Source organism: Sarcophilus harrisii, chromosome 2 (genome assembly GCF_902635505.1).
Source record: "Sarcophilus harrisii chromosome 2, mSarHar1.11, whole genome shotgun sequence".
NCBI lineage: Eukaryota > Metazoa > Chordata > Mammalia > Dasyuromorphia > Dasyuridae > Sarcophilus > Sarcophilus harrisii.
The window spans coordinates 454,649,373-454,670,995 of NC_045427.1; the positions used below are offsets into that span (position 1 = coordinate 454,649,373).

A 21,623-nucleotide genomic window follows, 5' to 3' on the forward strand; every position below is an offset into this window, starting at 1 on the left:
AAATGCTCTTGTATCAGAAATGAGTCACCTTCTGATTGTTAAAATATAATGTTTTGTTTTCTGAGATGCTCACCATGTCCTAAATCTTCAGATTTTTTTTTAAAAAGGAAAGTATTCATGATGCATAGGCACAAGTCTTCTGTATAGTCTGAAAGTTTATGCCTTTCCCAATCATTATTTCTGAATCATAATTTCCAATAAATTTCATTCTTCTCACCTATTCCAACCTTTGCATTGAAATCACCAGTTACCAAAGTAAGCATTGACTTAATTAGGAAAGGGTTTTTATCAAGGTCTTTATAAGATTGCTCTATCTCTGCCACAGGTGTTGACACTTGAACTGCAATTATATTCATGGTGGTCTTTTTTTTTTTTTTTTTTTTTTTTTACAAGCATTTCATTGTGAGGTGGCCAAATATCCCATAAAACTTTCTTGTTGTCTTTGGATACACAATAAAACCAACATTACCAGTTCCTTGATTTGTCTGTCCAAGGGGAATCTATGAGCCACCTTTCCATTTCACTGCAATTTTCTTTTTGCTGCTGGTTTTATTTATGGTGAGAGGATATGATTCAGTTTATGTATTAGTATTTATATTTAGATTAAAAGGTGTCCATGCGCACGCGTGCGTGTGTGTGTGCAATTCATAGTACCCTCTCCTCTATTTTTTTAGTAGCCCTCTGTCACTGACACTGAAAAAGGGAGGCTGTATAGGACAGAGAGACATTTTATATTTTTGTTTTATTGGTGCTATGGCCAAAGAATTCATCACTAAGTGGCCATTGGACTAGGATGAACTTCTCCATATTTACTTAGTCGTTGGAAAGTAAATATAATCCATTGAAAGGACTATACTTGAAGTCTTTCTAGAGTAATAATAATAACAAGTATCAATATATGTTTTAAGATTTAGAAAACACTTTAGAAATCTTATCTGAATGAATATTCATAACACCCTCATGAAATAGGTGCCATTATGTCCATTTTACAGTTAAGAAACTGAGGCAAATAGAGGTTTAAGCCATTTGCCCAGGATCACATAGTTAACTAAGTATCTGAGATTGGATTTGAATACAGGCCTTCCTAACTCTAGTTTTAGTACTCTGTTTTGTCATTTAGCTAATAATAGTAGAAACTATCAGAGTTTGAACTCTGTTGGAATAACCTTTAAGAACCCAGTCTTAGTATAGGACTTTTTGGAGTCACAGGCAAATTTTTAGAACAAGCTACCTAGATGAAATCTTCTGCACAGGTTGCTTCCATTTCTTTATTTTCCACTCCCTCTTTACAATATTTTTAAAAATTATATCTCTCAACTACAACTGCTCTCTCTCTAAGGTTACCAACCATCATTTTATTGCTAAATATAATGGTCTTTTGAATGAATGATTGAAAAAGCATTTATTAAGTGCTTAATATGTGCCAAGAATTGTGCTAAGTGTTAGGGATACAATTAGAAAAATCAAAATGGTCGGGGAGAAAAACACAGAGAAGAAAGTTCAGCACTATGGTACAAGGAAAGCCCAGAAGTTCTAAATTTGCAATAGATGGGTGGATGGCAAGGCCAGGGATCTTTAGGTTCTTAACCCTTTTATTTTTATTTTTTAAATATCTCAGTAACTTTTGACACTATTGACAAAACCCCTCCTTTCCTTTCTAGACTTCTGTGTCATTGCTTTTTTCCTGGTGTTCCTTTTTCCTGCCTGGTTTTATCTTTTTTTAACTTGTCTTTTTTATTGAGCCCTCCTCCATTTTTTACCCATTAATAATAGATGTCCCCCAAGGGTTACACTGCCACGGTCTCTCTCAGTCTGTTTTTTCTGTCTCTCTCTCTCTCTCTTCATTCTTCTAATAACCCAGCATCACAACCTTGAGTCCTTCTTGACTCTTCCCCACCCATTTTCAATTCTTTGTCAAGTCTTATCATTTTTTCCTTCAATAATGTCTGTCATGTCTGTTGCCTTCCCTTTATTTACATAGCCAGGGAAGACTTAACTCAGATCTTGATCACTTCTTGCCTGGACTATTGTAACCATTTCTTAATTGTTCTCCTTGAATTTAGTTTCTCCCCTGCAACCTTTCCCCCACAGGTAGCCAAAGTAATCCTCCTTAGCATGTGTTTAGTCATGTAATTCCCCTCAAAAATCTTTAGTTGCTCCATGTGATCCAAGGATCAGAAGTTTAAGAAAGAATCCTGGACCACCATTTCAAACTCCTTACAACAACATCCCAACCTCTAGACATGATTCCCTTTCACATACTCTGCTTTCCAGTCCAACTGGCTTAATACTGATTGTTGAAGTTAGTATTCCATCTCCCATCCTCATGCCTTTGTAGAGTCTGTCGCCCATCCCTGGAATGCCGTCCCTCCTCATTCCTCTTTAAATCTGTAGCTTGCTTCCAGACCCAGCTCAGGTACCACATTCCATAGGAGGTCCATTCTGATCCCTCTAGCTTTTGGTGCTCTCGACCTTATCACTTATCTCATATTTACTTTTCTGCTGTGTCCATCAATTAGAGAGTAAGGACTATTTTTCATGTTTGTCTTTTTATCTCTACTATCTAGCACATTGTGGGTGTGGGTGTGTGTGTGTGTGTGGGGGGGGGGGGAAGCTGGGATTCCACTAATAGGAGTAGTTAGCATTGAGGGAATTCTCTCCATCAGTGAAGACTGACATCTGGTCTTCAATTTACAAGTCTTTAAGAGTTGCCTAAGGGGTTGAAAAGTTAAGTGATTTATTCAGGGCCACACAAACAACTTGTGGTAGAGTTGGAACTTGAATCCAGGTCTTTCTGGCTAAAGCAAGTTCTCTGTCCTTCATTCCATTGCTGCCTCTCTGCCTTGAAAATAGGAAGTAAGTGCTCAATAGATATTTGTGGAATTAAATTGACTTTAAAGTTAGTCCTTTTTTCATTATAGCATTCTGCCTCATTCAATACAACATGGAGTAAAGTTCAGATTCTTGAAGTGCCCAGCAAGAATAGCTGGAGTATGTCCAGGAGGTTGTTAATAAATAGGGGATACTATTTGATACAGTGAATAAAGTGGAAGACTCAAGTTCAAATCCAGTCTTAGATACTTACTAGTTGTATAACTTGGGGTAAGTCACTTAACTTCTGCCTCAGTTTCTTCAACTGTAAAATGGAGCTAGTAACAGCACCTATCACATGGGATTGATATGAGGAAAAAAATAAGATATGTTTGTAAAGTGCACTTCTTACCACATAGCAAACACCTTATTCCCATATCTTCTTGTTTTTACCTCTTTATTCAGGAATGGGATGACTGACCAGGTATTTCCAAGCTACACTGCCTCTAGTAGCAATACTGGAGCTACTACACAGAAATTCTTTAAGATCACTGCCCTCTGCTTCATGAGGAGGTAGAAATGTCCCTAAAGACATTAACTGGAGGAAATTAAACACACATAGAGGAGATCTGTGCTGGAGGTGACACCATTTTAAGGGCATTGATTCTCTAGGTATCTGAAAGAGAGGATATCAAATAATTGGGGAATATAAGTTTTGTTACAAAAATACCTGTGTATATACCTTTATAAAATCTTTAGAAAAATTATATATGTATATATATGTGTGTGTATTATATATATTCAGTGACAAAATCCAAGTGGTTGTTGGCTTGTAGAACTCATATCCTTCTGAGATAGCCTATTTTTTTTTTTTAAAGACAGCTGTTTCTAATTCCCTCTTCTACTCTCCACAACCATATTGCTCCCCATTGCACCCTTTGGAGCCAGTCAGAACAAATATCACCCACCTTTTAGGACAGTTCTTCAAAATTTTCTGACATCTATTACATTCTCCCTAAGTTTTCTCTTTTCCAGGCAAACTATCCTCTTTCTTCAACTGGTTCTTATATATCATTCTCTCAACTGATTCTCACGTAGCCCGCCCTCCAAACTTCTGGACATACTACCAGTTTTCTGCTTTCTACCTCCTGAGAGACATCAGCTCATCTATTATCCTTCCTAAAATTTGAGGCCTTGAATTAAATATAATACTCTTGGTATGTTCTGATTAGAGTAGAGTATGGTATCACTATCATATCCCTCATTCTCAAGCTTTTGGTCTTAGAACTATTTTTAACTCTTAAAAATTGCTGAGGACTCCAAAGGCCTTTTATTTTTGTAGGTTATATCCAGTGGTGTGCTGGAGCCAGCTTGTCCAGGCTCATTAGAGTCAACTGTTAAGTTTTCAGTGTGAGTATTAAATCTCAGAAAAAAGCAAAAGCTACAAGTCAGAGATTGACTTACTGTTTTGTTGATTGTTGACTTTAAAAAGCAATGGAGAAAATGTTAATAATTCAGACTAAACTTAAAAGTGGGCTATGTATGTAGTTTTTTGCGTACTTTTTGGAAATGTTTGTTAAATACTTATCAACACATTCCGGTTATATCTATCACTATTTACATGTTAGAAATTAAAAGATACATTTTTTAAAAATTTATTAATTCATTTAAAAACAACAATAATAAACCCATTACACATTAACATAAATAACATTTTTTATGAAAAATATCTATTTTCCAAAACCAAAAAGTTTAGTGAGAAGAGCAGCATTGTTTTACATATTTTCACAAACCTCTTTGATGTCTGGCTTAATAGAAGACAGCTGGATTCTCATAACTACTTCTGCATTCAATCTGTTGCAATATGTTATTTTGGTTGAAGTATATGAAGAAAATTTGGCCTGACACAGATACATAGTTGGAAAAAGGAGTGTTTTGACAAGCAAATAACATCTTAGTATTATTATGAAATTAGTTTTTGCTTTGCAGACCCCCTGAATGGGTCTCAGGGATTCCCAGGGGTCTGTAAACCATATTTTGAATACTGTCATTGAAGACAGTATGCCTCTTTTAACTTAGGAAATAATTTAACTTTGTTGGCTACCATGTTGTACTTGTAAAGGAGTGAAATTATTTCATCTTTGGGGAAAAGTAATAACAATAATAACTGACACTTATATAGTAAGTTTAGTTTTTGAATTGATATACATACATATGTATGTATATATATAAAAGCTCACTTGAGTCATAACAACCCTGACAGTAAGATAAAGGTAATTAATCATCTTTATTGTGAAGAGACTAATTTCTGAGGATGGTGGGGTAGAGATGATACAAAGCAAAGGTCACAAACTTCAGAGGTGATTTACATCGATTCCTGATTTTGACCCTGATAGAGTTTGAAGGTAACCGCTTCACCACAACTCCATCAGTCCCTTTCAGTATTGTGCCTGAAATGATTTCTAAGGACCCAAGCTGGTGACCATGGTTATGGTGGATTTTAAAATAAATTTTTTTTAACCACAACTGAAATATAAGTTTATACTAAAAGAGCCTAACAATGGTATTAGAAAAGTTCAGTTCAAAAGACAGACTTAGTACCCAAACCTTTCTCCAACTGGCCATGTCACAAAGAGCTGAAATAACCTTTGAGGTTATGAGCTAAAAGAGATGGTAGACCCTTCTCCCATGGAAGAATAGGTTGCCCAGCAGTTCAGGACCAGCAGGTGGCAGCAAAGATCAGCAAAAAGCAACTCAGTGGCGCTATAGCCTACAAGCAGAGAAACTAGCTCTCTCCTCCTGGCAATTCTCACCAGATCCCAATACAAGAAAGCAAGGAACAGCAATGCAGGAAAGGAACTTTCCATGGGGGGCGCCTACCTGCGAACACGTGTTCCCTGTGTATTACTCCATGCATGTTTCCTAGCTTAAGTGGTCCCCTGTTTGTCTTCCCGGTCTCAGAGGGTGTGTTATAACCTGGGGGGGAGGGGGGTAACTCTCAGTTTTCCTTGTCATCTATTTTGCTACATTGTTTATTAAATGTCTTGCTTTCTAGAATGTGTTTTCTGGTTAGTCTAGCGAAAGATGGAGATGTGTGAGCTGTGGCTTTGAGCGAGTGCTGACCTAAAGTGTACCTGAACCTTGACTAGCATTAAAATGGCCAGTGATTGATACAGTTGCCTGAGTTATGAACTTCTGACTCAATATTAAGCTTGCGGCCCATGAACACTCCCAAGTCTTTCTTACAGGAAACTACTGTCTTACCCTACTTCCTTCTTTTGTATTTGTGAAGCTGAGTTTTTAGACAGTCTTACATTTATCCCTATTACATTTCATTTGAGAGGATTTCCCTCTTGTCCTAGTTCACCCAGTGCCAGGTGTCTGAGATTTGAGGTAGCTAGGTGTCATGGTAGGTAGGCCACTGTACCTGAGTCAAGAAGAGAAGTTCAACTCTAACCCCAAACATTTACTAGCTATGTTTTCTTGGGCAAGTCACTTTAATTTGTGTGCCTCAGCTTTCTGTAAAATCAGGACTATACTAGTACCCACCTCAAAGGGTGTTGTGAGGATAAAATGAGACCTTCAGATCTGACAAATAGACTATCTATGACTGAATTGAAATCAGTGATAAAAATGTTGCACCACACAAGGACCAGGACAGATCCCAGGGGCAATCCACTAGAAACTTTATTCCAAGTTGGCAACAATAGTATGAGAGAACCTGTGTCAAATGTTTTGTTGAAATTTAGGCTTAACTACAAATACCAGGCCCCTGATCTAGTTTAGTATATATTTAGAGCTTAAAAAGATCTTAGAGACCATCTAGTCCAACTCCCTCATTTTACATGTTGACAAACTGAGATTGAGTAAAGTTAAATTACTTGTTCAGGGTCACATAGTAAGTGCCTGAGGCAAAATTCCAACTCAGTTCTTCTAGACTCCAATTCCAGTGCCCTATTCAGTAGTTTCCCCAAGCTCAGAGAGGCTAATTAACTTGCCCAATGGTACACAGATAGGAAGCAGTAGAGCCATAATTTGAATTTCGGATGTTTGGCTCCAAATCTAGTACTTTGTCCATTGTATCAAGCTGCCTCCAAATCAATGCTTGAAGAAGTTAAAGGGCTCAGCAGAGGTTGAGTAGAAGTTGCAGAGCTGTGATCTGAATGCACTGAATCTGAATTCTCCAACTGCATCCTCCTCTTTTTTCCATTACACACCACTGTGTCTTCTAGCTGATTTCTTCTGATCGAACCCAGCTCCCTTTGATCAAGTCTCCCTTTTCTACAAGCTCACAAACCATGCCTTTAGCAACCTCTTTTTAATTCGTTGTGAAAAGTCAGTTTCATTGACCAATGTAGTTCATAGACATTTCTTCCTTACCTTCTCTTTTTTTGTATTTTGCGTTGTCTTTTTTCAGTCTCAAATTCTCCAGTCTTTCACAGGCCATTCAGAGCAAACAACAGTTAAGCAATCACATCTACAGTTCTGAGTGTGGCGACTTTAACACCACTGTGAATAAGTGGGTGATCTCCTACCAATCTCTTGCTTATCTTTAGATTTAAATCCTGATTTTTTTCCCTCTTCATCTCTTCAGCTATCAACCCATCTTAGCCATCTTGGCATCTGCCTGCTGTCAGTGACCCATTTAGACCAGAATTCTTCACACTGACCCTAGACTTTGGACTTTGGCACCCTGGAGTTCTAGAATTTATATCCTTATCCCTGAAAAAAGTAAATCTTTGGATTTCCCACTGTAAACTGCGATTGCCGTGGTTGGTGACTAAGTATAAAATGCTTCAATATACAAAGCTGGCCCCAGACCCTATGCCCTAGACCAGGGGTCCTCAAACTACAGCCTGCGGGCCAGATACAGCAGCTGAGGACATTTATCCCCCTCACCCAGGGCTATGAAGTTTATTTAAAGGCCCACAAAACAAAGTTTTTGTTTTTACTATAGTCCAGCCCTCCAACAGTCTGAGGGACAGTGAACTGGTCCCCTGTTTAAAAAGTCTGAGGACCCCTGCCCTAGACCATGCTTTGCTCTCACATCCAATCCTGCTATTCACCCATGGCATCTCACTATCTGCCTGCTAACAAATATACCTCCCTCCCTCTTCTACGTCTTGCTCTGGGAACAGTAAGCAAAGCATTGCAATGGATAACACTGCTTCTGGAAAGGGAATGTGCATTGGCTGCTTTATACATGAATTTGCTATCCCTATGACTGCCCAGGCCAAAACTCTTCCCTAGCCACCCCTAGCCTAAATTTTTCCCCTGGTAGAATTTGAGCTCTTTGAGGTCAGGGACTCTCTTTTTGTATTTATAGCTTGTGCTTAGCAGTTCCCAGCATATCACCAGTGCCTAATAAATGTTTTTCCACGAATTTATTCAGTCCTAGTCCAAAGATCATTCTCCAAAGAAAGAGAACACAGAAAGAAAATAAGTCAAGTAGCTTAGCCTTATCATTCTTGCTATTTATCATTATTCCATCTGCCTCAAGCAGGAGTCCTCTTCGTCTAAGTAACTCATGGATAATGTTGGGTGTGAAATCAGGAAAGTTCAAATCTGACCTCAGACACATCTTAGTTGTATCACCATAAACAAATAATTTAACCTTCCTCTGCCTCAGTTTCTTTATCTATAAAATAAAGATAATAATAGCATCTATTTCATAATGTTGTATGAATCAAATGAAACATCTATAAAACCCTTAGCAAATGCTTGGCTTATAATAGGTCATTAATAAATGCCTATTCTTCTTCCCCCACCCCCATCATTATCCTCGTCTCCAGTTTGTCTTAGGATCCACCTTTTTTTGTACTTGTATTTAACATTTATCATCAGCTTCAATTCATTCTATGTTTTAACACTCCCGAGCACGGTCTAAGAGGACTGTGCCATTCCTTAATGAATTGTCCTTGTTTACATCTATTAAACATTTATTTTTTAAAAATCTGAGTTGTCAATGAATTTTTTGTGAAAATACATTGATCTCTTTAGACAACTTTCTGTTCTCTTCCTCATCAGAATCAGTTATGCTTGTGTCTTCAGAATTTCATTTTAAGATCTTTCCAATCTCCCTGGCCAATTTCTGCAGAATATTAGTCCATTGGGTCCTACCTAGCTTTTCTCTGAACTCTTCAAAATTCACTTTCCTACATTCTTAGGTTTATGTCAGACTATTCTTTCCTCTATTATGAACTAACCTCCACAATTCCTGTCACTTTTGGCTTATTAACCATTTCAGATGCCAATGACCAGCTGGATGTAGTTCATTGAATTGTATATTAGAGTTTAAACAAGAAGCACTCTTCATCTTATTTTTTTCTATGTGAGTAATTTGACTGAACTTTCTTTTTTTGTCACCATGGATCTCATTTAGGAGACACTGCATAATATGGAAGATTAATGGCATTGACACAATAGTTCCCACAAGTAGAAGCATCTGGTCCTTTCCTATGTGATTTTTGCCCAAGATGTGAGATTATAGGATCCCAAGCTGGGAAAGATTTTAGAGGCCATTGAATCCAAGTGCCTCATTTTATATACGGTATAATTAAGGACCAGAGGAGTGACTTGCCCAAGATAACATAGTTAATTAGGTAATAAGCAGTAAAGTCCGGATTCAAATTCATGCCTAGTGATTCCAAGTTTAGTACTCATTCCACTGCCACAGCAACGCTCTTACATTTTCCATGACAACCTTGTCTCTCACTTTCCTGCTTGCCTTAATATTAATAATTCGTATTTGTTGGCCATACCCAAGTCCAAAAAAAAAATGTTTTCTTTTGTTGCTTCCTGTACCCTTTGAAGAATGAGATTATCAGTGAGGCAAAATTCACATTTCTCATCTATTTCTAAGTAATTTTTGAACATTTGTAGATGTTTAGATCTTTGGTCCTTAAAGTCTTCCCTTTGATCCTGTAAAGTGTTCCCTTCATGCTATTTTTCTGATATTCCCTTGTCTCCAGTTGGCCTGTGGTATATTGTCATGACAATATCATTTCTCTTTCTCCATCTTTTCATTCATACACACTCTGCACCATGTTTTTCTCTTCTTACCTTGGGTTCTTGGATTTCCTCACATGAGGCTATCTTCTTAATTTACAATAAGACTTCACCAGCCAGCCATTTAATTCATATGTTGTTCCTCTAAATAAGATGTATTCTTCCATCCATTGCATTGTAATATGGACATCTGAGGCAATAGCTTTTGTTGATGGCTCTTTTTGGATATTGGCTTCTAGGAATTAGTTGGGTCCTTTCTTCTATTTTACTTTTCATGGTGTACCTGCTAGTCTTTTTGATACAAGGTTTGGCAGTTCTTTGTGGACAGTTTCCTCCCTACTAATTCTCTTTTATTTTAAAGCCTTCCCTGATCAGATTTATAAAATGCTTGGAAAACATGCCTTTACCAGCTCATATTCAGAATATTTCATTCTTAGCCAGAAACTTTTTATTCCCATGTTTTAATATGTGGTCCAAAAAAATCTACATTCTATTTTTCATATATCATATTTTTAGCCAGTTATTCAGTTTCCAAGTGTTCCTTTCTTTTCTGGATCCCTGATCTTCATCTGATAGTATTGTTTTGTTGAAAACCCCCTCTGTGCCCCTAAATAGGGATTTTTAATCTGGGGTCTCTAAACTTATTACATATATGTGTATATATATATATATATATATATATATATGTATACACACACACACACTCGTGTGTAAAAAACTGGTTCCTTTTATAATCCTATACATTTTATTTTAGGCATTTAAAAAAGATTATTCTGAGGAGTCCATAGACTTCACTAGATTGTCAAGTGGACCATGATACAAAAATGGTTAAGAACTTCTACCCCAAAATCTTCAGTTTCTTATCTAACTTCACAATTTTAAATCATATTCTCTAGATTACTTCTGGTTCTATAACTTAGCCCCATGTAAAATCATCAGGATTGGATTATGGTTGTTGGGTTTGAGAAATTTCAGGAGGCTCCCTAATACATCTTGGATACATGCCAGAGGCCAGTAGATGACTCTGTTATTCATATCAGGTCAACAAATTGCAGACTCAGTTTTTAGTGGGGTTCTCATTGTCCTTTGACTGTTATTAGATGTTCTCTCACCTGGTGATGCATGTGGATCGATGCTAACATTCCTTGGAGCCTAAGTAGTGACTTGTTCCTGAGATGATCCATTTACATACTTTGCCAAAAGAGCCTTATATCTGTTAATAAACTCCAAAGGTTCAAATGTTCTTTCCTTCCTTCATGTGCTATGCTATTCCAATCTCTGACCTCCTGATACTAGTCCCCATCCTTTATTTCATGTACTTTTTCTTCTTTGTTTCCTCCTTGAAGCACATCCTCTATTCTTTCAAGGAACACTTCACTATTCCTGATAACTTGGGGAGATGTGCTCTCCCTGTCTTTTCACCATCTTCTCTAAGAAAAAGAACAGCTTGTACTATTTGTGTGTTTAGCTGTCACTTGGTGCTAGTGGGAAACAACACATTTTCTTCAGGTTCCTGAAAAATTCTTACCTTCTCTACCTTCTTGAACACAGACCTTCAACCTAGCTCTTTTGAATAATCCTTGTGCTTAACTGTAATGCTTGTTTGTTACCTTGGTGAGTCTCCAGAAAGAAGTTAAATTTGTTTTATCTTTTATTTATTAATTTGCTTGAGGCAATTGGTGTTAAGTGACTTGTCCAGGGTCACACAACTAATAAGTGTTAAGTGTCATCAGATTTGAACTCAGGTCCTCCTGACTTCAGGGGAGAAGTTTAATTTATTTAGGGCTGACTTCCTTTTTTCTAGATAGGGAAATTCTAGGTGTTCAACTGCTATTCATTGGCAATTCCCACACTACTGCCACACCTAAATTTTGAGAAGCAAACAAACCAATTGGTAAAGAAGTTCAATTATCTAATTAGATGTATCCAGCCTTATATCTTGTTGCTGATCTCCAGCTTTCTCCCTCTTGCCTGGTTAAGTGGCTAGCTATAATTGCAGTTGATGTTCAGATTAGGATTAAAAATCAGGTTTAAGGTTAGAATTACTCTGGGGTTCAGTCTAGGGTTGAATTTGAGGCCAAGTTTCCAGCCAGAGGATGCTTGCAGAAGACTGGGTTCTAGACATTTGCCCTCAGCAGATTGTTTAGAGGTTGATTTTATGGACTAGGATTCCCTACTCCTGCAGTTGTCATTTGGGAACAAATTGAGACTGGTCCTCCAATAACACTTGGTGTCCCCTAGTTCTGTACTTACCATCCTATAGACGCACCCTCTGCTTTTGATGCATCTTCATCTTCCCTTCTTACTTCCCCTGCCCTCCACCAATTTCCCTAGTCCGTATATGAATAAATTATTGATCATGAATATTATTACTAAAAATAGGAATAAGTGCTTGCTCTTTTACTTCCACCTGAATTTGTACATAATTCGAACTCCAGGTAAGCCCCAGCACAATCTGATCCTCACCCCAAATACTCTGTCCTTTTCCTTTCTCTTCTCTCCTTTCTGATTCAGCACAAATATCTTCCTTCTTCCTCCCCTACCCTGAGAAGCCATTATAGGTGTGAGGGCCACAGCTAGGTAATGCTCTATCAAATTGGTCAGTCCGTCAATTAGCATTTATTAAGTGAATTCCATGTGCCAGGCATTGCGGGAAGTTTTGGGTTAAGTCTGTGGTTGAGTAATTCCTAGGGTGTGTGGCTGCTGGGGGGTGGTGATAGGTGAACCCCTCACCTCAGCTCTAGAATCTAGTTTCTCAAAACTCTCTGGCTGCGATTCTTTGGGCGGGGCCTGCAAATCTCAGGACTGTTCATGTTAATTGGGCAGGGAAAGAGGCGATCTCTGAAAGCTGCGTGGGGATGCTTGACTGAAAGCTCCTCATTGCCCAGGATGTTGTCAGGATCCTTTTGCCGTATCTAGAACTGTTTGCTGTGAGACCAACAGTGCTTCTGTGTCCGGACGGTTGGGTGGGATTTTCTGAAGAAGCTGGTGCTTCTACATGTGCTCCTGATTGGTGGGTGTCTGGTGCGGTGCTGATGGAACTTGGGCAGAGCCTGATGTGTGGCCTGGTACTGTGAGTAGGGATGGGCAGGGGCTATCTTGTGGGACTGACGGCGCTTACACGGTGACAGGACCTGGTGACAAGGGAGAATGGGAAGTCAGAGCTCCAGGGATTCTTCTCCCCAGTTTAGGCGGTTTCAGGATGAGCTCATGGAAACTGCTTTAGAAAGTCCAGCAAGTACCTGCGAAGCAAACAAGCTAAGACCGCGTGCGCCTCGGCGGCTCGGGACAGGCACGCGGGGCTCCTCTCCAGGCCAACGCTCCCCTTAGGCGACACACCTGGCGCCGCCCTCCCGTGGCACCCTCCCACCCCCTCCCGCGGAGACACCCTCACCACCCCCCATCCACAAGGCCCGCTCGCGCTTAGAGAAACCGCCATCCACTCCGCGGCCCGCCGCTGCTGGGAGGGAATGGCGGACCTTTTAGGGAGCTGTACGGGGATGCAGGGAACAAGCGTCTGCAAGGGACGGAAACGTTTCGTGGGTGGGGATGAGGATTTAGGAGAGAAACCCTATTCCCTTTACGCGTGTGCCACGGGGTAACTTCGGAGGTGGGGGACCCAGCACCAAGCGTGCGATACTTCCGTCCCACTCTGCCTGAGCAGCAAGCAAACGCTAACGCTCGGCTGGGGCAGACCCCGCTGAGCAAGGGAGACCGGAGAGACTGGAAGCAGAAAGACATGGGGGAGGGGAGGTTGGACAAGAACTTAGAAGGCATGTGGTTTACTGGGGACCCAACTCCCAGGGGAGCTCTGCCCAAGGGCGGGCTGAGAACTCCCTCCCTCCCTCCCCCCCGCAGAGCCCCAGCCTCGTTTCCGGCCCTGCCTCCTCCCCGGCCTGGCGCTCCCTTGGCTTCCCAAGTACCTACCTGGCTGAGACTCAGCCGGGAGGAGGCCTTACATAGACACAGGATTGGGTCCCTGCCCACTCGCAAAGCCCGCTGCGGCCCTCCCTCGGCCGCAGCTGAGGATGGCCGCCCACAATCTGGCCTTTCTCTGGGAACGCGTGCTCCCAGAGCCGGAAACAGGGTCCGGCGGCGGCGGCCCCGCCCCCGGCCCCGCCCCACTGCGCCCCGCCCCCGCCGCGGCTCTCAATACAGGTCATCGAAGGGCTTGGAGTAGTTGAACATCAGGTAGTCCATGTAGTAGAAGTCATAGGTGCGCTGCCTCTGCAGCGGCGACAGCTGGGCGAAGTAGCGGCGGGCGATGCTCGTGGTGGTCCGCTCCTCGTCCGAGTGCCTGTCCTTGAAGCTGGGGAAGGTGAGGTTGCGGGGCGCCCCCACGAGGCGCAGGAAGAAGTTGGCGTCCTCCTCCATGCTCTCGAACTTGCCCACGAAGTCGTAGTCGATGAGGCACGGGCTGCAGAGCCTGTTCACGTGGTCCCAGTGAATGTCCATGCCCACGGGCCGGTGCACGTCCAGCAGGTACTGGCTGAACTCGGAGAACCTGACGCCCGAGCCCGTGCGCAGCGCCTCCCGCGTGGCGTTCTCGCGGTAGCGGGCCAGGATGGCCTTGCCGAAAACCGGGTGGTAGTAGCTGTTGGGGTGCTCGAACTTGTCCCGGAAGGCCGAGACCAGCCTCTCGAAGGGCTCGCGGACGAAGAGCATCTTGGTGTAGGTGCTGAGCCGGTGCGAGATGCCCTGGCGGTCGAAGGCGTCCAGCCTCTTGAGGGTGTTGCCGTAGTGCACGGTGTTGTGCTGGATGTCCCTGGTGGCGGAGGCCAGCCCGCCGAGGACCATGAGCACGCGCTTCCAGTTGGAGCAGCCGGCCTTGGGCACCTCGCAGTACAGCACGCGGTACTTGTCCTCCACAAAGATGCGGGACACGTGGTAGGGGGTGACGGCCCTGCGGCCGCCGCTCTTGTACTTGGCGCACGTGTCCCGCATGGTCTTCTTGCGCTCCCGCTGCACCCGGTAGAGGCGCTGCCAGCGGCCCTCGGCGGCCCCGGCCTCCTGGGGGCGCAGCTGAGCCAGCGTGACGGCGGAGCTGTTGAGAGCGATGACGATGGGCGTCTTCTTGATGAGAAGCCTCCGGCGGCGCTGCCGGGGCTGGCCTCGGCCTCCCTCCGGCCCGGGCTTCGCCTGCTCTCCCACCAGGAGCGCCAGGCTGTCCAGCGGCTGCTCCCGGCTCCGAGCCCCCGGGCCCCGCGAGCCCAGGGGAGGGACCTTCGCCAGGGCTCCCGACTTGTGGCCCGTCACTCTGCCGGCCTGGCTGCCGCCCGGGGGGCAGTCCTGGGGGAGGAGCAGGGAGAGCGTTAGAAGTGCCCTAGCGACGGATAGCAAAGCACCCCCAGAGACCCGCCTGCCGCCTAAGTGGGAAGCCGCGGAGAGCGCCCCCTCGCGGACGGAGCAGAGATAGCAGCCAGATTTGGAGTTGGGAAGACATGGGACGTCCCAGATCATGGCAGCCTCGGCCCACGTGCTAGCCCCGGGGACAGGGGCGTGGCTGCGGGACTCCGGGTGAAGCTCAGCGCCTCTGCCAGAGAGGGTAGTAACACGTGCACCGCCTACTTCGTGAGGGGAGCTAGGGAAGCTTGCAGCAGAGTAGGAATGGAAATGATTAGTTATAGGGTCCCGAACATTAACCGGGCCGCAGGCTTGGAGAACGTCTGGCCCCACCTGCTCATTCTGTAGATGAACCTGTTCTTCCCCAGACCTCCAGCTGTCTTACGGAAGCCTTAGTCTCCTTCACCTAGTCTAGCTAACTGGGCTTGCTGTTCGTCAGGATAAAAATATTAATAGCTTTTGTACCGTGCTTCGCATTTTATGAAGCGCTTTATAAATATTCTCCCATTGCGTCCTAGCATCCACCTTGGGAAGTAACTGCTATTATTGCCCTCACTTTATAGAGGAGGAAAGTAAGAGGGACGGAGTAACTTTTCTGTGGGCGTACAGACGGTGCCTGACAATGGCTTTGCGCCCCAGGATCCCTGACTGCAGGTCCACTGCTCTGCCTCCTACGCCGTCAAGCTGCCCCCCAAACGCACCACTCCACTCCCTCTGCAGAACCCATGCCTGCTCAGTGGCCCTCCCTCAGGCCTAGAATACTTACTTTCCTCACTTGCCGGCTTGCCTGCCTGCCTTCGAGACAATTCAGATCTCATGTCCGGCAGGAGATCTTTCCTGGTGACTCTCCTCTCCCGGCCCCATCCAGCCTTTATTGTCTCATTCTGAGAACACCTTCCATTTACTGGGCATGTATCTTAGACACGCACTTTTTCCTGTTATTTCCTTCATTTGATGTGAGCCTCCTGAGGGGCAGTGACTGTGTTTTTGCTTTTTTCTCTGTCTCTAGCACTTGCCATAATTCTTGGCCCCCAGCCTAGCCTACTTGTTGATTGATTGAAATGACTTACCCAGTGTCAGATATATACCTAGCATCTGAACTCAGACACAGAGTTAGGGTTTGAATGTAGACCTGAATGAAACTGATGCTCTTTCCACTAAGCCCCACTGCCCTGTTCCCTACCGTGTCTCTTTTGGGAACAGGAAGAAATGGTAGCTCATTTTTTTTATATGTGAAACTGAAGTATTCAACGGAAAGTGACAATTCTGTATGTTTATCTTTTTTATTTCATTTTTTTTATTACACATTTCTTAATGAATCATATTAGGAGAGAAAAATCAGAACAAAAAGGAAACATCATGGGAGAGTATGTTTATCTTGATTATTGGTGCTGGGACCTGGATTACCATCTTGCTTCTTCTCTCTGATGCTAATAAGCTTATAAGTTAATAGGGGAAGACAGTGAGCTGAAATTTTATGTCGAGAAATGGGCTTGGTGAAGAGACTCTCCACTTGCGGCTCCAAGGGTCCTAATACCCCAGCTTCCCCAGGACCCTGTGGATGCCGGTATTAGAATGGGCTCTGCTGGCAGCCGCAATTATGTAGGGAGCCACTAGGTGGAGCAGTCTCCCTAGGATCTCACCCGTTCTCCTTCCCTACTGCGGTTTCTTGGGGTTCCCCCCACCCGCCCACCCAAGATTGGCAACCACTATTAGCGGTCCCCAGAGCAGCAGTGGATGAGTGAGGGGGGAATTCACAGCTGAGAAAGGCCCTGCCTTCCCTTAGCAGCGGCAAAACTTACGTTTCGGTGGCGCTGAGCATTATACTTTACTCCTGGAAAGAGAACAAAGAAAAAAACATGGTTATCAGTTCATCCTTCCTTACCTATGGACCTTGTGTACAAACCTCTGGCCACGAGCAAACAGGCTTCATCTCTGTCCAAGATGAAGCCCCAGGGAAGTCTGCTTTCTAAACGGCTTGTGGTGTTGGGGACCCGGCTCCAAACCAGCCACAGGTCGCCCCTGCTTAGGTAAGTGGCCAGGCATATTCCCATAGTTTCTATTGCTTCCAAAGAGAAGAAAAACCAGGCCCATAATCAAGAGGGACCTAAGTGGCTATTTGTACCAGTGACACTTCAGACAGCATATGGCAAAATGGAAGACCTGTCCTGGAGTTTGAGCCCCAGCTCAGATAATTATCAGCTAAACACCTCGTCAGAGTGAGCTCCCTGTAAAATGGAGATAACAATCCACATACTCTACTCCTTTCTTTCCAGGGTGATTATGAAGCAAAGTGCTTTGAAAAATCCAGAATACTGGAGATATCTAGGCTATTATTATTTTTCATTAAGGGGTGAAATCAGATTTCTGATCATATGTGGTGATACACATGTGAGCTATTTTTATACTTACATGACTTAAGCCATTTGTTTCCTACATGATTACTGACATTGTCTCAAAGAACCATAGAGGCTCAAACAGCTTTCATACTCTCCCAGTTCTATAATATGAACCATTCTCCTGTGCTGAGCCCCACTGTAGCATAAGAAGGAACCTAAAAGCTTCCACACCTATGACTGGAAGTACCAGATCACAAGCAGCAGCTCTCTTTCTCTTCGAACACTTCACTTTTCTTTTTTGCTACTCCTCTGGACCGTCCTCTTTGCTGGTTCACCACACCTCTACCTCCCACCCCCACCCCCATTTGGGTTTATTGAATTTCCAGTTTGGGTCACCCTCTTTATCCTATTGTGTCCTCCCTACCTCCTCCTTCCATGCCCATTTAGCTCTAGGCATTCTTTAAGGTCCCTTTTCAGTCTGACCCCCTTCTTGACTTCTTCAATGCAAAGTCACTTCTACCTCCTCTGACCTCACATTATCTCTTCTGCCTTTATTATGTTTACCTTTTCACGTATGCATGGATGACTTGCTTTTACAACTAAGCCAGGAGTTCCCTGAGAGTAGGAACTGTCTTCTCCTGTCTATATCCCCAAAGGGGCCGTTAGTACAATAGGCCCTCAATAAAAGTTTATTGATTGAGAGAGAAAGGACTAAGTACCTCCTGGGTTTCAGTGCCATTCTCTCTCCTCCCTTGATGCAGTTCCTCTTTGGTGTTCTGAACACAGAGGTTGCCTTATACACCTGGATTCTATGTTAAGAGTCGAAACTAAACTGAACTAAAACTGAACTAAAATTGAAGTGCAGGGACACCTCCTACATGTCATATGTGGCTTTTGGAGGGGGACTTGACAGGACAAGAGCAAAGGGACGCTACTACATTACAGAGAAGAGGAGGAAGAACCTTTAGGAAGATAGTTGTTGATAGGACATAAAGCTGAAATTATCTGATCCAATTCCTTTACAACACAAATTGGGATCTAAGTCCCAGAGTGGGAAACTGACTTTCTCAAGAGAATATAGGTAGTAAGTGATAGAACTAGAATTCAAACTCAGGCCTTCCAGCTCCAAATCCAGAGTTGCTGTTGTTTTCCCATGATACCATGCTGCAATCTGAGAGGTGGGCACTCATGCAAAAATCAGATTTCCTGACTTGGATCTCTATGGGGATAATTTCTCAGTCTTAGAATCTGGCAAATGTGCTCACCACCATCACCAGCATTATTCATATCACAATGGCATCATCAATAACATCAATAGTAACATCATTATATTACTACCCCTATTTTCAACGTCAATATCCCCTATCTATATCGTCACTCCTTTTACCATTGTTACCATCCACAACAACCTTGCTATTATAGGTTTCTCCTGCATAATGACTCCCATGCCTGTGGTGTTTCTTCTGGTAACAGCATAATTACAGATCCCTTCAGCTAAAGCCCTTGTTTATGGCTCTGATTGCTACTATAGTCATGGGCTCACTCCATCATATTTCCTTCTGGAGACTGCAGTTGTTAAATCATTTCTCCTCAGCAGTGTCACAGATCCAGAGATTTGCTTTGGCTGTCAATTTTGTCAACATGTAGAGATGACAATTTGCATATTTACATATTCATCCCAGAGCAAACTAGTTATACCAAATTGAGCCAGGAGTGAGGTTGAGAAACTTACTTTTTTGTGGAAAATTAAAACTTAACTTCCAAATGATTAAACTTTGTTACTTTTGAGTAACTTCTTCAGTTTCTCATTATTCAGACAAATGTCACCTCAATTCAATTCACCAAACATCTATTAGGTACTTATTATATATTAGATACCAAGCTAGAATCTGGAGCTATAAAGAGGAAAAAAAAAATAAACAGTCCACAAAGAGTTTACATTCTCTGAAAGAGATGAAATGCACACATTTGAGTAAATGCAAAACACATGCAAAAGCAAGAGAACACTTACAATTGGAGAGATTAGGAGATGGGATCTGATCTATGCAATTTCAAAGGAATCAGAGAGTCTATAGGGCAAGGATAAGAGAGAATTCATTATAGGCGCAGGGGACCACTTGCACATGGGATGTTTGAGATTCTAGGAACCACCAGCAGGTCAATTTGGCTGGAATGGAGAGTGAACAAAAGGCAGTAGAGAGAAATAAATACACACTCTGTGATGTTCCGGTACCAACCTGTATTTGAAGAAAGGTATTGTTCTAAGTTCTGACTTAGCAATCTCCCTCCCCAGAAGACCAAAGCCTTGGAGAACTGATCAAAGGAAGCTTCCAAGGTGGATGCTTTGGCAGAATCAGAAAGAATTGGGGGAATGGAACGATAGTTTATAGCTTACAGCAAGTCACTGGATGAAAAGCAAAAGACCTAAATTTTTCATCTAGGCGTCATTTGTGACTTGCTGTGCAACCTTGAGTGAAACACCTTAACCTTCTTTATTTCACTTATTAATACAGAGCAACCATCTCTGCTTCTTCTGGTGCTATTGTTTTGGTGTTTTGGGGAGGAGTAGGCAGAGAAGGCAATAAGAGAAGATAAAAGCTTTACCACTTAGGATATCAGGATCACATTCTTGTTATTTCTGGTAAATGAAGTCAATTTTCATGAAGTAGCTCAGCTACGTCATAGTAGTATGTAGAAAGATCATAGTCAGTCACACTTGTTCTTTCAAGAAAGAAAACTCTTACCCCATAAGGAATTTATCTGGAGTCTCATCTGCTTCTTAAACTTCATTTTCTTGAGCTTCAGTAATACAGTTTGTGGGAAAATAATACTTCATTGGATACAAAGCAAAGGAATGGTGAGCCTTTTCATATAAAGAAACCAAATTACGTTTAAATAGGGTTGGATTAAAGCAGGTCAAAGGATACTATATCTGTCTTTGATTAGAGACAACGCTTAGCAGCATGTCCAACATTCCATGATCTTTCCCCCAAAGGAAGCTTCTTTCCTGTGAGTAATTTGGATAAATGCTACAATACCCAGATCCCTTGAGGGATTAAAAGTTATAATCTATGTATATCCTGGGGTCAAGCCAATTATGCTGGGTCTGTACACTAATTCCCTGGCTTTGGGGAACAGATCAATCTCAGAACTTGCAGTATAGATTGCCCTGTTGGTGGGGATCAAGATAGGATGATTATATAGTAGTTGTAATGATATGTATGTCAGGACTCTGGAGAGAAACATGAAAAGAAAAAGAGATGATCCTTGGATAAAAGTCCCAAGACATTGTCCAAGACTATGTCCACCATCATATGTCACCACCACTGAGCCCTTGGTAGTGGAAAACTACCAGGCTCCCTAAAGGTGGGCAAAATGGTCCACACTAGCAAAGTGGAACAGGTGCAGGAGTGGCCTTAGACAAATAGAGGGCCCAGGCTCAAAAAACAAAAGAATCCACTTCATCATTCCTATCTACATTATCATAATAATTACTACCATTATCACCACTACTGTCAGATCACTGCTGCTAGCTATCGTCATTCCTATCATCCTTGCCACCACCAAGATAATTATCCCCATCATCATGGTTAGCTATCTACCACTACCAGCTATCATCACTATCACTGCCCTCACCACCTGATATCATCGCTGGGGCCACATAACTATGATTACCATTATTATCACCATCATCAAAATCAGCACCACTGTATTCAATATAGCCAATAAGCCAATCACCAATACCATCACGATTTATCACTTTTGTTGTTGCCATTCAGTCATTTCAGTTGTTCATGATTCCTTTTAAGGTTTTTTTTGTTTTGTTTTGTTTTGTTTTTTTTTGGCAAAGATATATTTCTTTATACCAATTCATTTTAAGAGGAAACTGGGACAAACAGGGTTAAGTAACCAAGCTAGTGTCAGATCAAATCTGAATTTAGGTTTTCCTGCCTCCAGATTTGGTGTTCTTCCCACTGGGGCACCTAGCTGCCCCTCTATTTTTCACTACCACACCACCATTTCTCTCATCCTAGAAGGTCTGGTAAGCAGAATGTTCTCAATATGACACAGGGCAGAGGATTACTAATAACCTGACCCCAGCTTTACACAGAGTTTAGGAAC

At 42.6% G+C, this 21,623-nt stretch overlaps 1 protein-coding gene across 2 annotated transcripts in view; it reads right to left on the reverse strand.

The window, feature by feature from the left end:
* Positions 1-12,422: 12,422 nt before the first annotated feature.
* Positions 12,423-21,623, reverse strand: part of CHST8 (carbohydrate sulfotransferase 8) — a 200,921-nt gene continuing 191,720 nt past the window's right edge. For both annotated transcript variants that reach the window (XM_023494149.2, XM_031954370.1), the window contains exons 3-5: positions 16,965-16,996; positions 13,747-15,108; positions 12,423-12,953 (exon numbers count right to left, since the gene is read on the reverse strand). In XM_023494149.2, the coding sequence (XP_023349917.2) occupies positions 13,969-15,108; positions 16,965-16,996 (1,172 nt within the window). In that variant the 3' untranslated portion in view covers positions 12,423-12,953; positions 13,747-13,968. The remainder of the gene's footprint in view (positions 12,954-13,746; positions 15,109-16,964; positions 16,997-21,623) is intronic.